Genomic DNA, 17,645 nt, shown 5'->3' on the forward strand with positions numbered 1-17,645 from the left:
ATGCACTTGTTTGTATGTCAAACTCATAAACCCATGTCTCATCGTCCTGTATTATGCTCTGCATGTTGTGAGATCGGAACTGGCACGATAAAGCAAATCAAAGAGACATGTTTACGGTACTCTTTTTGAAAAAAAATTCAACTTTATCGGGACGAGAACAGACTCGCGAGAGATGTAGAGCTCTCTTGCCATCTCTTTTACACTTACCTGACGATTTTCAAGCAACATGTCCTGCACTTTTTTAATATATTCATCAGTTGAAGGGGTCGAAGGTTATCCAGAACGGGGCATGTCTTCAATAATGTCTCGCGAGTCTTTTAAGGCTAACATCAGAACAGTGTGCAGAACAGTGTGTTTAATCGAGTTGGGTTAAACGCTAAAAGACTCAATTGTCAATATTCTATACCAGACTAGATGTAGGTTGCTTTCGGTGTGAAAGCTGCAGTTATAAACTAGTTTAGCTTTTCCAACTTCAGTTAGATATTTAGACATTTGTAGCTAAGAATTAGGTAAAAATGACAATCGATCGGCCATTGGCTTTGAAGAACTAAAGCGAAGGCCTTCGCCTACTCGATTACATTGGAAATTTATATAAGTTACCCTTAGAAGTGTGAATAATTTCAGAATTGTGTGAACGCTGACATATTTTACTTGCATATTACACACATATATAATAACATTAATTAACACGATTCTACAAAAATTTTACAATAACAATATGATGTGATTAAAAATTTTATTTACAAACTTCGAACAATATGCCGAGTTATTGTAACTTCAACTATGTTAAATATGTAAAAAAAAAAAATTAAAATTATTTAAAAACACTTAAAGTGTCAGGAAGATTTGTGAAAAAAATATATTTTCATCTGAGTGCATTGCACATTCATTAAATTATAGTACTGCTATCAAATGAAATTATATGAGGGATTGTAATCGAGTTCCTACGAAAGCTCAAAGTAAGCACTTTGTATGTAATTTCCATATGCGCTTTAAATAATCTTTGTTTTTATATTTTTTAAGCGTGCTAGCACAAGTGAAGCTTTGCTTGCTTTACATTAGTAAGCTTTCTTTCTCCAACATCCAACTTCATATTTGTTTATTACTTAGCAAAGTGTAAAAATTTGTATGGCTTGTACGACTATGTCTATGTCTATTGTAAAAACTAACTTAAGCAACTAACAAAAAAGTACGAAGAAAACGTATACAGTGATGTAAAGAACAGGAGTTTTGGCGTGTTTAACGTTAACGAACAAAGGAGAGTACTCAGTGTCACATATTTACCATATGATATGAGCCGAGATTTGGGCAGCAGCAAACACGATTTTAAACAGTTAAACTTGAAGCATTGAATGCTATAATGTAAATGGAAAAAAAAAAATCGATAAACACCAGTCTTGAAATCAAAATTCGAACAGCTTGAGTAGAGAAAGTGCAGTCTTATTGCTGTGGTCTCTTGTAGTGCCTTTGACGTCATAAACAAAGGAAGCTAAAAGCTTTTTCTACAACTGCTTTGAATGTTTGACAGTTCATTTCGTTTACGACGTAGTGCAAACTTTTCTCTTTAATTCTTGATACTATTTACAAAATTTTAACTTTGAAACATTTATTATTAGCATTCAATTTTGCTGCTGCACCAATAATATACGGCATCATACCTATGTAATAGTTTTCTCGTAATATTTATCATGCATTTAAAAAGTTTACTCCAAATACATTACATTAATGACACCTTAGCCCATTAAACTATTCATGAACTTTTTACTGTTTTACTTTTACTCAACCCTCTGCACATTGACAATACAACACACTTTAAGAACCTCTTGGTTAGTTATTAAAATAATGAATACTTAATTAACTGTAAATAATTTAGGAAACATATTCACAGATACATATGTATATTATTTATAGTAAATATATTACTTATAAAATATTTATTAATTACCACAATTTCGACATTTTATGAACTCAACTATTTTTTCTACGCTTTTTAAGCTGACTTGTACTTTACTGTACGCGACATTTTTTAAAATCGACACATTTGTAAAAGTAAAGATTGTGTCCAAATTGCATTTTAAATGATATATTCTTTCTGAATCGCTGCAGATACTTTATCGTTTTGGTACTCTTCGGTAATTATACACTGTTAAACGTATTCTTGGCTATCGCTGTCGATAATTTAGCGAATGCCCAAGAATTGACAGCTGCCGAAGAGGAGCAAGTCGAGGAAGATAAGGAGAAGCAATTGCAGGAGCTTGAAAAGGAGATGGAGGCGCTGCAAGCAGACGGCGTTCACGTAGAGAACGGTGACGGCGCATCCATACCGAATAAGGCAAAGAGTAAAAAGAAAGAAGAGGAAAAGAAGGAGGAAGAAGAAGTGACGGAGGGTCCAAAACCAATGTTGCCATACTCATCTATGTTTATACTATCACCAACGAACCCGTAATTAATTGTTTTAGTTAAATGTTTGTGTGCAAGTGAATGCGTGAGTTTCGAGTGTTTAAATGCTGGGCGGGTAGGCACATCATGCCCATGGAAATAGTGTTTGTAAGGGGGTATTGTTAATGTTTTCCGGAGACCGCCGCAGTGTGCTGTATTCGGTCTCACATTTCTTAAATTAATGATAGTTATAAGTGTATTTAAGTTACTTTTATCCGAAGTTATACTTTATAAGGCAATTTGCTTATTATTATTTACGAAGTACTTGTAATACTTTATATTATATATACAAACCTAAGTATAGTTTAGTTTATTCAAAGTCTTTCTTTTATTTGAGTTTTATTTAAGCTATATTGTCTGAAAACCATTATTATTAAGAACAAAGCTATCGATAGCTTCTCCTGGCTCCAGGAAATGAGTTTTCACTCTAATGTTCAAATCTTTAAATATTTATAATAAAAATCATTGATATTACATAGCTTAGATTATGTTAATGTGGTAGGTCAATGTGCCACGCATAGACCACTTTTGGTTCTTTGCGATACCAGATGGAGTTCAGTTACTAGGTCCACGAGCAGTAGTATCCTTTAGGACACCGCGATTGGCGCGTTTTCAACAAACTCTGTGACCTCAATATCAATACCGTGGGGACCTCTGCTGCTTACAGCGTACACTTGCCAATGCGAGAAAAGTGCACAAGAGTTGGTCCATTATTTCTCTGGTATCATTTCCTGCAGTCTTTTCGATCTGTCAGCCCCATTTTGCGGGCGTGTGTCGCCACCTGACAGTGACCAGTTAGTATTCCCAACATATTTCTTCAGTCTATTACATCGGGTGCCAATAGGAATTTTTTGTATTTCCGATCTACTTTTGCATATGACCGCAGTTTTGCACCCAGGTAGCTCGTCCCATCGGGTTTTGATTTTCTTTACCATGCTTCTCTCCACTTCGTCGTAAAGACAATGCATGAGTTTCCCAATGTTGTTCAAGTTTTAGGTTGTTACCCGTGTACTATTCTTGGCAATTCGTCCGCTATTTCATTGCCCTCGTTGTCTTTGTGGTCTGACACCCAGTAGAAGTGAAGTTGCTTGATTCTGGCAACACTTGCCACTGATGCCCTGTTTCCCAAGACTGGCCGATATGCGATACGAGGTTACTGCCTTGATGACTGCTTGGCTGTCTACGTAGATGTTGGCATTGATATTAAAAATATCTAAAAATACTCGAACGACTTTACAGCTCTCGCATACTAACCGCTCTCACACGAGTGACTCATCCGAACTCTGGGCGGATCGTTCAAAAGTTTCCTAGTTGTCAGCTTTCTGATACCCTACAGTCTCTTTTTCTAAATTTTTCTCAACATCTAATCTTATGAAAATATGCCTTGACATAGCTCGAAGTAGTCGTTTAGAAAAGCTCTTGTTGTGTTGCACTTTTTGTTTCTACCAACTGAAAAATAGAAACAAATAAAGCGATACGAAACAATACCGTAAATTCGGATAAATTTAAAATGAAAGCGGATAATAAAAATGTTTTTCAGAATACCTCTTTTATAAATGAAGTTTTAGTTAAGAAAATAATATATATATATAAAAATTTAAATTTTATGCTCTTAGCTATAAATATTAAAAAAATATGCTATATAATAGACATACGTAAAAGGTAATAGAGATATTAAGAAAACAATAATACATAACACTACAATTAGCATTAAAATTAATTAATTAAATGTATGTTATTCTCTACTCTTTTGCAATATTTAACACTTATGTGCCTATATACATATATGTCCACATTTATAACTGACTAAAAAATATTGACTCATGAATTTTTTCTCTTACATTTGTTCTTTTATCGTTTCATTAAATTACACAAACTTTTTGATTTTGATTTTGGGTTATCAAACGCCATCATTTGCATTGCGAATCGCTTACATCACATCAATCACCACCATCCATCCATATGCTCAACAAACAAATTCACCAACAAACGCTGAAAATATATCACCAATACCAAAACCAACCAAATACCTCACTGCACTTCCCTAACGCTGCGCACCGCAAACAAAAAATTTAACGCAAATTCGGAAACTGCACAAAATGCATCAAAATCTTGAAAATGTGGATTCAACAAAATTATGCAAACCGATATAAAATGATTTGATCAAAATTAAACAAACAACTAATGAACTGTTGACCTACAAATGAACAAAAAAAAAAAAAACATAAAAACCCGAAAAAAAAACAAAAAAATCGCAACAAAAAACATACATGAAACCGAAAACATTTCGAAAATGGATATGAATTTTGGAAAATTGCGCCAATCAGTATACGCCGCGGCGCACATTGGGTTGTTAATTTGCGATATTTTGATTTTTTCATAATGATCGTCATCTCATTGTCATCGATAGCGTTAGCAGCCGAAGATCCTGTTCGTGAGCATTCGTCACGAAACGAAATCTTAAATTATTTCGATTATGCATTTACCGGCGTATTCACAATAGAAATGTTACTAAAAATTGTAGATTTAGGCGTTATATTACATCCAGGCAGCTATTTAAGAGAATTCTGGAATATTATGGATGCTGTGGTCGTTGTATGCGCTGCTGTTAGTTTCGGTTTCGATATGAGCGGTAGCAGCGCTGGACAAAATTTATCAACCATCAAATCGTTGCGCGTACTGCGCGTCCTGCGACCATTGAAAACCATCAAGCGTGTACCAAAATTGAAAGCCGTCTTCGACTGCGTAGTGAATTCATTGAAAAATGTTGTTAACATTCTAATCGTGTACATATTATTTCAATTTATATTTTCCGTAATTGGTGTACAATTGTTCAATGGGAAATTTTTTTATTGTACGGACGAAAGTAAACATTCTTCCGAAGAGTGCCAGTAAGTAAAACAAACTCAATATTATTTTTCAATTTTATTCTTTTTGTTTTTCTAATTTTCTTTTAAATTTTTGTTAAAAACTTCACTTCACTTTCTTTATTTACTGAACAACTTATCTGTTTTCTTATAATATTTAGACGTTCATATTATTTAAGTATAGTGTTACAGTCTCTGTAGATTCCATTAGTAATGTGCGTACAATTGTTCTTAATGTTTCCGCATACTTAAAGAGAATTATACTAGTCATACATTTTAGTACAATACAAATACATATGTACATATATGTTTTCTGTAATATTTCAACAACCAGCCATACTGACATGAATATACAAATATACATATATTTAAATGTTGACCTACACAAAGTTATACTCGTGCATATGCCCTTTTCAATGATATATTTTTCCCTATATATATTTTAGAGAATATATTAAATAGAACTGTATATTTAGTTGCCAGCCTTTTCTATTAATCCTCTATTGTTTTCAGTCTATGAATTGAATATGTATGTAGTTTTCATGTTTTCATTTAACAAACAGCTAGAAGCATCCAGTCAGTGAAATTATCGTAGAAACTTATTTAGCACTGTTTTTTGGATACGAGCTATTTATCATAAAATTGATATGAGATACATAAGTATGTATATCTCATGCGTTACTGCATAACGCATCGCTGGATAATTCTATAACTAACTGTAAACAGTTGTGTTCAATTTTTACTGGCATCGAAATATTCAATTTGGTTTTCAAAAACTACATTTTACTTTTCTTACGTTGCTAATACCCTTACTGGAATTTTATATACCTTATACAATATCTTCTTTATATGCATATATCTTGGTATTAATTTTAATGAGTTCGAATAGTTTTCGAAGATTGTTTAAACGTTGTAATTGCTAAATATATCGTTAGAACTACTATCTAGTGCTCACCAACGAATGATACAATCTTCATCATAATTTGAAAGTAATTGTTATGGAATTTTCGAAAGAATCGTATTGCATTGACTCAGTCCAAAAAGCCAGAAAAATATATATAAATGTAAATTTTAAAAGATCGGCTTTATTGGTATGCTCCTGAAAAACTCATCAATCTGATATTTTCTTGAAAAGGTCTTAATTTCTTACAGGGGCAGCTAAGGTAGAGCTGTACAGTAAAGTAAAGTTACCATGTCGAAATCTTCTCAGTTCCACCCAACTATGGTATATGAACATGAGAACTATTAAATTACGTACTAGGTAGATATGCATGCGGAAAATGATCTATTACTAAACTCTTAAACTATATCTGTAAATATTCGTTACAATTCTTCCTCTTCTTTAATGACCTTTAATATAGCCGAGTTAACAACAGCGCGAAGGCTGTTATTTCCTTTTCATTGGTAGTGTTTTTTACGTGGCGGGTTCCAAACCCAGCGCACAACCCTGGGAAGAGATGGTTCGCCTTCCCACTTTAGCTCGCTTGCAAACTGATGTTTTTTGGCTTCCCAGAGTATACTTAGTCTAAGACTTCAAGTCTTATATAAAATATGTAAAATAATCGTTTCTGGCCGCTCCCAAGTGAATGGCAATCAGAGAACTTTCCTCACTTGCGTGAACTTCTACACATGACTCCATCCTCCAACCATCCATCACTGCAATTACAAATGCTAATTCTTCGCGTACGGTATATGTAATAGAGTTTTTAACACATTCTTTATATATTTTTGGAAAATAGTATTAATAATATAATATATATATAATATTTTGAATAATTGAATGATGTTATTTGCGCTGTCCTAAAAAAAAGAGTTGCCTAATAGCTTGTGAAATTGGATTGAATCAATGCAATGCTACTTTCTTGATACCTTACTTGATACCTTCCCTACTCAAACGTTCTTGTGACCCTGACATACATATATTTAGAAAAAAGAAACCCAAAACGGGAACTAAGTACGCAGTTATCAATACTTTATTATAAAATATAACGAGAACTCATATTAGGCTTAAACGAGGTAAAAACAAAATGTAAGTCCTCAAGTAAATTCACTAAAAGCGATCACCAAGGCAGACTTGTCAGATATTTAGTATAGGCCATAGCTTCAAAATAGATACCGAACCATAAAACATGGAGAAATGACATACATGCACTAGGGAAAGAAAACACTGTACAAAACCAATACAAGCATACAATAGAGCATTACATTGCCAAAAGGTGCAATAACTGTTAAAATTTCCCACATTATACCGGAGTAAGGAGTGAAGGAGAACGCCGAGAGAAGAGCCAATCTTTGTGACCACGTTTGTCGCGAAGCAAGCAATTTTGGCACTTTTATGTTTCCCCTGCATTCACTTAATCCAGTATCGATATTCTTTTAATATAACTTTTAATACATTTTTTATAATCAAGCGTGCACAGATTAAACAGAATGTAAGAGTAGCATTTTAAAGTTTCCCGCCTTGTTTGTTTGTTTGATTGTCAGCCTACCACGAGCGTAGCACAATCACAGAAGCAAAGAAGTGCAAAAGCCGAAATCAAAGAGACAAAGCAGAAGATCAAATCAAATAAAAACGAGAGGATATTGAAAAGAAATACGAAACCAAGGGGCTACCCCAGCAGAAGTTGTTTCAATAACTACTCATAAATGTTTACCAGACCTCACGCGATTCAAATCAAGCAAAATTCAAAACTAAAGTCGAAGATTGCGTCATACATAAATATTTAATACATACATAATTGCATATATTTTTACTTATAACCGAATGTGTAACTTTTAATTATTTTTTTTTTTTTGCATTTTGTTATGGAGAAAGGTGTAATTGAAAGAAAACTTAAAACAGACAGGAAACGATGAAACGAAAGCAGATGGAAAAGTGCAAAAATTCATTTTATTAAATTGGTCAACTCAACTTTTAACCAAAGAGTCCATATTACTGCCAGAAGATTTCTTAATAAGCTTTAATGTTATTGTTTTTATAGCACGCGCTTAACAAGAACTCACAGCCAAGCAAACTAAACTACACACTCGAACACGCCTACACTTCCAATACAACGAACACATGTTTGCAACAAACCAATAAGCTAATGAACAAAAAAAAGATCAGGGCTTGACTCTAGACTTCAATTAAATGCGAGGATTTTAGTCTGATTTCTCAAAGAATTTTCTTATAATTCGTGTGAATTATGCACCCACTCACTAATAAAGCATTGATAAACGTACAGGATTCAGTTGAGAAAACTGAGCAAAAATAATACTAATAGCAAAGAAAATATTAACTGAAGCCCAAAAGCTTTTAGTGTTCGTAGTCCTACGCAGTAGTCAGTTCATTTCAGTTGAGTTCACGTTCAATTTGGAAAAAAACGTATCCCTTTTAATTGACATATTTTGGACATACTTATTTTTTAAATTTCTGATTCGTGTGTTCCTCAATTGTTCCCATACATACACACACCGTTCCCGTATTTTACATTAATTTTGTGTTATTGTTGTTAATCTTACATACACTCACTCAAATGTAAAACACAAAGAATTTTCATATCTTGTTGTTTTAACTGTTTGCCTTCGTGTGCAATGAACTTACAAACGAAAAGTATATTTTTACGTTTCTACGTCTGTGTGTGTTTGTAGCCGCCAATGCCGCTACACCACAACAGTATAAACAGCTTGAATATCATTATGTAGTTCAAAGAATCTCGAAAGCTTTTTATAACAAATATACTTTTCACATATTTAATAGAGTTATTCGAAAAGCTAAAATTTTTTAAATATATTTAAAATAGGGAAATTTCCATTAACTCGTCTCAATTGTAAATAATTTCCAAATGTTTATAAAAATAAATAGCTTTTTAACGTTTTTGTTTTTCGATTTTTTTCTTATTTTTAGAAGGTTAGGAAGTTAGTATATCTGAGAGATAGTAATATTTGTAAATACTCGTACATAGAAACTTTTTTCTATCTAGAAATTACCTTCCTTTATGTGTAGGTTGGAAGCCTTTTATGTTGAGTACACTTGTAAATAATGTTATGTACAGTGGAGCAAACATTTTTGTAAGTTCTGTTTTCGTATATTTCTAACAAATTAGGTGTAGAACAGGGCGATCTGAAAGTTTGCACATGTCCGTTCCTACCCATTTGTCGGAACTACTATAGCAACTATAGCTGCCGCTGATCAATCAAAATCAAGTCCTTGTGTGGTAAATTTTTTTTCATGGCATATATTTGTCAGAATCAGTTATCCATGGCAATGCTACAAAATTCGAACATATTGCTCAGAGCGGACTACTATAATGTACATATGTACAGCTTGCTATACAAACTGATCAATCAAATAAGAGCTTGCATGGAAAATTTGTTTCTTCGACAAGATTCGCATCAGATTTCCATGCAAGGCAATATTGTTCAAATTGGACCACTATAGCAAATATGTAGCTGTCATTCAAAATTACCAATAAATACTCAAGGCAGAGATATTTTCTTAAAACCACTTATTAAGTAAGCTTAATTCGATTTGAAAAAGTGAAACTTTCTCCGTTGAATGCAAACTGTTATATTGCTTATTCAAATCTTTAGCTCATTCAAGGGCCTTTAGTACAATATTATTTGAAAGATTTTCTCACCATCTTAAACTCTTCTTATTGAGTTTCCATAGTTACAAAAGAATAAACAGTTCATGCAGAGTTTATAATGAATTTCTTACATAATCATAATTAAGTTTAAACAATTATTGAATTTGGTTAAGTAAATCAAATTGTATATTAAAATTTTCCTATTTTGAAAGATATTTGAAAGCTCTTCACATATAAACATTAACGAGCAATAGGGAGGTGGGCTTCTGGTCATTTGTTAGCATATTACTTCCTAGTAGATTAAATGAATCTCTTGTTCCTTTTTAGGTAGTTTTAATTGCGGTAGCTTTTAATAACTATGTACTAAGTATTTTCTACATTATTAAGTTGCTAATATCAATTTTGTAACATTTACTATTTCTTTACGCCTAAATGACTTTATTTTTCCCTGTTCAATCAAATGGTTGCCTCTAATCAACCGTATGTGTATGCTTCTGCAAACAAAAATGACAAACGATTCACATACATATGAAAACATACAAAATCACATTTACATATCTAACGTTTTCAATATTGTTCCATCCTCTCCTTGTTGTAACTGTTCTGTACGCTACATTGCAACAGCTTAGCGGCGGTAAAATGAGCTTTCGCCAGCAAAGCTTTCCTGTAACTGTCAACATTATCACTACCACTCTCACCTATCGCTTTCACTCTCACTTTCACTATCACCTCTGTTGCATCTTTTTAATCTTACTATCCATTCTCAGTTAGTTGTGATCATTTTTGTTTCTTATTTAGGCATTTGCCAATCTTTTGAGTTTTTTTTTTACTGTTTTGACTTAATTTTGATTGAAAGAATTTAGAAAATGAGCAAATTTACAAACTTTTTCAACTCCATCGCCAATTCTTATCAAATAAAAACAAAAAAAAAAAAAACAATCAAGGGGTTACTATTTTAAATATGAGGAGGACGAGTTACTTCCAAAGCAGGAGGAGCGCATTTGGCGGCCGCGTAGTTTTCACTATGACAACGTGGCGGCGGCAATGCTGACGCTTTTCGCGGTACAGACCGGCGAAGGATGGCCACAGTAAGCAAAATCTATGAAAACTAACTGTATATATGTATTATTATCGCATATTGCTTAGGTATTTAGTCATAAGTAGTTATTTGCTCGAAATATTGTTAGTATATATTATAATTCACCTTACAGTATATTGAATATTATAGCCAATTAATTGTTATAATAAATATTCAAAATTTAATAGAGTTCTACAACACTCAATGGCTGCCACGTATGAAGATAGGGGTCCCATACAAAATTTCCGGATCGAAATGTCCATATTTTATATTGTGTATTTCATTGTATTTCCATTCTTCTTCGTGAATATATTCGTGGCCTTGATTATCATAACATTTCAAGAGCAAGGCGAGGCTGAGTTGCAAGATGGTGAAATTGATAAAAATCAGGTGAGCTACATTAACTAAACTAGCCAAAATAATTTACGTACATATATGTGTGTTGTAAAGCAATCTGCTTACAAATGTTACCACCTTAATCTAGAGCGTAGTGTCAATGTTGTGAATATAAAAAACAATTTGGTTCCTTGTATGTTTTCATCCAAATACAGACTAAAACTTCAAATATACTTTACGTTGTGCATACATAACTGCTTAATGTGTCAATGGGCTCTTAAAAGTGTATATATAAAATTTAGATTTTATACACAACGCTTTTTAGACAAAAAAACTTCATTCAATAGAATAGTTTAGTAATTAGTGAAGACACAAGACACAAGTACACATCACCACGCCCAAATTCACACAAAATTTAAATATTCCACGCCAACGATTTAGATACTAAATACTAAAATACAACATAAATGCTAAGTATTCATTACAAAGAAAGTACCGCTAATCGATTTTCAGCTTCCACATTCAAAAATATGAAAGTCCTTCTATTATTTAGCCAACACTATTAGACACATTTCCCTAGAATAGCTCAAATTAATCTCCGTAACGAACTTTCGGCGCTTTACCATAATTTCGGCGTTTTTAATTTCATGCACAGCTTTAGAACTGAAAGCTATGAATATTCGAAAGCATTTTTGGAATTACGACTCCATAGTCGCGCATAAACTAGAGCTAATGAATCTATATAAATGTTGTACATTTACCGGAAATTGACGATTTCAAATCGAGTATTGCAAAGCTTTTAAAATATCGAAAATTAAAAGCTGCTGCGAACACTCTCACATGGTCGGATATGCATAAAACATAAATATCGCATTAACTATCAAAGAATAATACGATTTTAAAAACTTATTCTAAAATTTAGTTATAGCAATATCATATTTAGAATTAGATACGCTAGTGATAGGTTACTCATAATAATGACTTACAATTAGTTATCTCACATTCGCTAGCTTTCACAAACCAAATTTAACATTATTTTAGAACAACCGTATTGGCGCTACATATGTACATAGTTTCCATAGTAAGGCTATCATTTTTTAATCCAATCCAATTCAACATGATCACAGAACAAAAATAAAATGTGAATCATCTTTCCTTGTCTAACCATCACTACACATTACACATTGTTTAGTCTATTAACGGGAGTGATAATGGAATTACAGCGTGTCACTAAAGTCATGATCCAGCAGGTGATGTCAACTTTATATGTTAATTAATTAAATTTTTTGGTAATTTACAAAAGTAAAAGTTCTCACTAGATTTTCGCAACATAATGGTTTGAGAAAATCATAGAGTAAACTTAAGCTATTACTAATAGTTTACTTATACTTATATAGAGTGATCCATTTCGAGATTCCCTAAACACAAAACACAAAACCATCAAATTTAATTTTGAATTTTTATTATCATTCGAAAGAACATTCTTTGGCATTTATTTTTTAAAGATTATCTATTTCAAATGTTGGCCACGGCTACGTCTCAGATGGTTCATCCGTTGAGTCCAATTTTCGATGACTCGTTAGAGCATTTCGACTGGCAACTGGCGAATGACACGTGTGAAGTTTTGCTCCAAGGCCTGAATCGAAGCGGGATTGTCCGCGATGTGATGTCACACGATCTTGATGACCAATCGACCGGCCGTGTTTCTGCTCACCGAAGTGTTCTCTCAATAAATCCATTGGTTGATGTCATGTGTGGGAAGTAGCACCATCTTGTTGAAAGCAAATTTGTTCGAGATCACGAGCTTCAATTTCAGGACTCAATTAGTAGGTAATCAAGGCGCGATAACGGTCGACATTGGCGGTTTCGTTTTCACCGGAATCACTTTTGAAGAAATATGGACCGATGATTCCACCGGCTCACAAACCAAACCGTTATTTTTTCTGGATAAATGGTAGCTTTTGAACCTTTTCGGGTTCAAAATGCGGCAATTTTGCTCGTTTACATACCCATTGAGCCAAAAATGAGCCTCATGACTCAACAAAATTTGGCTTAAAAACGTCGGGTTTTCTTGGAACTTTTCAAGAGCCCATGCAGCGAAGTGATTTTGCTTGGTATGGTCTAGCGGTTTCAGTTCTTGCACAAGCTGTATTTTGTATGCTTCCAATTTAAGATCACGACGCCAAGTTGTTCCGTACGCCAGTCCGAGTTGCTGCGAACGGCGCCGAAACAACACTCGAAGGTCTTCGTGTACACTCTCAGCTACGGCTCCTAGATTTTCTTCACTGCTTGCTGGACGTGGTCTATTCGAACCAATATTATCCAGTAATGAATGCTGGGTCTCAAGATGGGTGATGGTGTTGCGAATACTACGCTCATTAGGCCGATTACGTTGACCATAAGTTGATGGAGAGCGGCGAAGCCCAATCTTTATAGAACGTGAATTTTCATAATTTTGTAAACGTTGCTCAGACGTAAGTATTTCCATGATAAAATGCCAAACTGTACTGAACAAAAGTAACACGACAGCTTGACAGGACTCACCGGTGATCTGTAAAAAAGGCTATTGAAAAAAGCACCTCTAATGGGATTACCCGTTAAATAAAGAAAAACTTGAATGATTACCAAATTCGCTTCCACAGAAGTCGTGATACGCTATTAATTTTGTTTAATTAGACTATAACTAAAAATGTTATATTATTTTTAATATTAAGTGGGATATCCATTTTTTTATAACTTCGTTAAATCGTCTAGGCATTGCCGAGACTAATTGTTTCAAATAGATTTACTAATATTGCTCCACTCCTCCTTTAAAGCTGCGTTTAGGTCGGACTTTCTTCTAATTTCGTTTTCCTTGAGGTTTTTGCAAAAATTTGCTGATCAATCGGGTTGAGATTCCGACTCCAGGGAGGCTGATTTAGTAGATGTGGAACTTTATATAATAACCAAAGTCGGGTATTTTAATCTGCCTTTGGTAGAGGCCAAGACGCTCAGAATCCGCTTAAGGAAAATGGTGTATAACTTATAGTCCATCGTACCTTCAATAAATTCCTTCATGCAGACCCCAAGAACCTCGAAATCATCACTCCTCCTTGTCCATGCTTAACTATTTTCAATGTCCATTTGGGATTATAAATATCTGTAGTCTGCCACAAAACTTTGTTACGTCCGTCTGGTATAAATATATTACATTTACATTCATCAACAAATATTACCATATATTTTTTGGCGCCAAAACTCAACAGAGTTATTTTTATATTCTTTGCCAAACTCAAGCCTTTGGGAGTATATGCTTCTTCGACACATGGTGCTTTTTCTTGTTGTATATAAGCCGAGTCCAAACTCTTTATCGTCCTGCGAATAGTTTCAGGGTGCACGTCTTTATGAAGTATTTGGCTAATAACTCTACAAATTTTATCCACAATTTTGATCATCGATCATCGAGTTTTGCCAGGCGACCACTTCGTGGATTATTTTTAACCTGACAAACGTGTTTTTGTTAAAAAGTAAATCGGCTTCTGAACAGATAGTTCTGAATAAGATTTTCTGTTTTTAAAGTGTAAATTTAAAATTAATTACGATCTTCTTATGTGAGCTGCTTGCGCGGCATTTGTATAAGCAAATAGTAAAAGTTGTAAAACTCAAAGATGTAAGAAAAACGTCCCATTGCAATGTAAATTTTCTTATTATAAACGAATACTGAATTAATTAATTCACGATTATAGTTGAAATTACCTGCTATATTATGACTTTAGTCACACACTGTGTTTATACTGTTCTTCCCGAGTCTATAAGTACTATGCAATTTGGTGAAGTGATACCTCGCTTCTGGTGTGGATAAGTGTTGAATGATTTTATTACTATTGCATTTAAGATTCTCTGTCAAAAATTACAGAATACTTTGAACCGTTATACTTTGAAAAAAAAATAATAATAATAATTAAGTATGTTTAAAATCCGTCATACTGCTTTATTCTTAGTAATTTATGATTATTGTAACTTATAACGAATTCGCAAATATTTAGGTCGACAATTTGTAGCATTACGAGAGACTTTTGGGAAATTGTTTCAAAAATTATGGCTTTTATTCCAAAATTTTAGCATATAAGGTATCCAAGTAGACAGATAATGAACTCCTCATTTCAGAAATTCCCAGTTATTCAAGTCGAGTTTAGTGGCTAACTCTTGTCGGCACTAATATGTATGTATACACTGACATCACACTTCGCTATATATATAATATATACTAGTTCTAATTGTAGGAACAATATATACAATTTGTGTTCTATATATTGTGTAAGCGTACGTCTATATAAATATGTACATATACACAAACCCATATTTACAAAAATAATCACATTTTTCCTTGAGTGTTCTTTATATTTTGTAGCAAATTTAACAGACCAATGCATGATATGTGGCTACCAAAGACCTTTTTCCTTACAAAAGTCACTCAAATATTTGCTTATTAAAAATGTTTCGTAATTACAGAAATCCTGCATAGATTTCACGATAGGTGCGCGCCCGCTCGAACGGTATATGCCCAAAAATCGAAACACGTTCAAGTACAAAGTCTGGCGCATTGTAGTCTCGACGCCATTCGAATATTTTATAATGATGCTAATTGTGTTCAATACTTTACTGCTTATGATGAAGGTAAGAACAATTGCATATACATACATACATATTTTGCGTACTCTTTCAAATTCATTTACTTGCATATACATATAGATATACGAATATATTATTTATTTCGTTTGAGATTTTTATTTTTCTGATTTTTGCTGATGGGTAGTGTTGATAGACATTGTAAAGTAAATTTTATAACTATTTAAACTTTAAATTTTATAACTATAAAGCTATTGTTATTTCCTAAAACATAAATAATATTTCATCTCGTTTTGCTAAACTAATGAAAAATGCAGGCATATACTTAAGTTCGTACTAAGTTAATACAGTCGAATACAGATAAAGTCTACATCGCATTACAAGAAACATAAACAACAGAAAGGAAAGGGATTTTTACGAACAGACAATTTCAGAAAAAGACGTTCATTTAATTTTCGTGATTAGAAAACAAACTATTACATAACTGTGTGTTGATGTTGAACAATAAATGCAAAAAATTAAATTCTTGTTTGTGTAAATTTTGCATGTAAAAACGAAATGGTTTATAAATTCAAATAAAATGTGTTTTTTTACAGTCGTTTTTGTTTACTCATCACTGCACCGACGTGTTTCAATTTCTTTATTTAAAAGTTTCTTATAAATATTAAAGTAATTATGGTGAACTTTTTTGGTGTTGTCATTCTTAATGCCAGTCTTATAAGCTATACCATGACCTGGTGATATTCAAGTAATAAAAACAAACATAATTTTAACCGAATAAATGGCGTGACCATAAAAATTAATAAAAAAATATGCTTTTTGGGCGATATTGATTCTTAAATAATGAAGAATTATTTGGTGTGCATTCTCAATGGTCGATACAACACCATTTTTCTGGTGGTTATACGAATATTTTATGGTTACAAATATACGCTGTTAATAAAGACGATCGGTTGAGTAGTTCTCGAGTAATCTTGCAAACCGACTTCAAAAACACAGTTTCGAGAAAAACGCGTTTAAAGACGGCGCAGCTAGCCTAGCTAGCCTCGAGCGCATCTATCTCCGAAACTATTACTCAGATCAAGTTAAAAATTTAGGACAATATTCTGGAGAACTTAATAAGACATTAAACATGTAACTCCTTAAAACTTCTTATATCATACAATACCATATATCTCGTCTTACCTATACACCGAATCTTCTGTATCTGGTATCCAGTAGGCTTTTTCTGTCCTCAAACTTCAAGATCGAAATAATCGCCGGAAAGAAATTGTCGAAACACGCACTGGAAGCAAAAAACTAAACGTTCTAAAAGAATTTCATCGTTGAATTATAAAAATTAATTTTGACAAAAAGTTAGTTTTTCAAAAAAAGTATACTAACTTTCCAAATAAATACATGATCTCAAATTGTAAACGCCTGAGAAATATCACACACTGTAATTTGTTTTGTTTAGGGAACTCTTTGGATTTTACAAACGAATATACATGAACGTTATTCTGTAAATAAATATTATAAACACTTGTTCAATTCACAACCTGTCGTAAAGCATCGTAAAATCGTAAAATTATAAATTTTTACACTTGGTTTTTTTATAATTTTACGATTTTACGATGCTTTACGACAGGTTGTGAATTGCTCAACTATGTAACTCACACTCATGCAACTCTCTGCAAGTTTGTGTCAATATCTACTAACTGTTTAAATATGCCATCTTCATTATATATATATAAAATTTACCATGTTTCG

The 17,645-nt window shown here is 33.1% G+C and overlaps 1 protein-coding gene across 20 annotated transcripts in view; it reads left to right on the forward strand.

Moving 5' to 3' along the window:
- Positions 1-17,645, forward strand: part of LOC126759958 (voltage-dependent calcium channel type A subunit alpha-1) — a 142,278-nt gene that overhangs the window by 59,886 nt on the left and 64,747 nt on the right. For all 20 annotated transcript variants that reach the window (XR_007667128.1, XM_050475234.1, XM_050475237.1 and 17 more), the window contains 5 exons: positions 2,107-2,442; positions 4,767-5,330; positions 10,819-10,962; positions 11,141-11,342; positions 15,780-15,944. Coding sequence is in view for 19 of the 20 variants with exons in the window: in XM_050475234.1 (XP_050331191.1) it covers positions 2,107-2,442; positions 4,767-5,330; positions 10,819-10,962; positions 11,141-11,342; positions 15,780-15,944 (1,411 nt within the window). In the remaining variant the exon portion in view is untranslated. The remainder of the gene's footprint in view (positions 1-2,106; positions 2,443-4,766; positions 5,331-10,818; positions 10,963-11,140; positions 11,343-15,779; positions 15,945-17,645) is intronic.

The sequence above is a fragment of the Bactrocera neohumeralis genome, chromosome 5 (assembly GCF_024586455.1).
Source record: "Bactrocera neohumeralis isolate Rockhampton chromosome 5, APGP_CSIRO_Bneo_wtdbg2-racon-allhic-juicebox.fasta_v2, whole genome shotgun sequence".
In the NCBI taxonomy this organism is placed as follows: Eukaryota; Metazoa; Arthropoda; class Insecta; order Diptera; family Tephritidae; genus Bactrocera; species Bactrocera neohumeralis.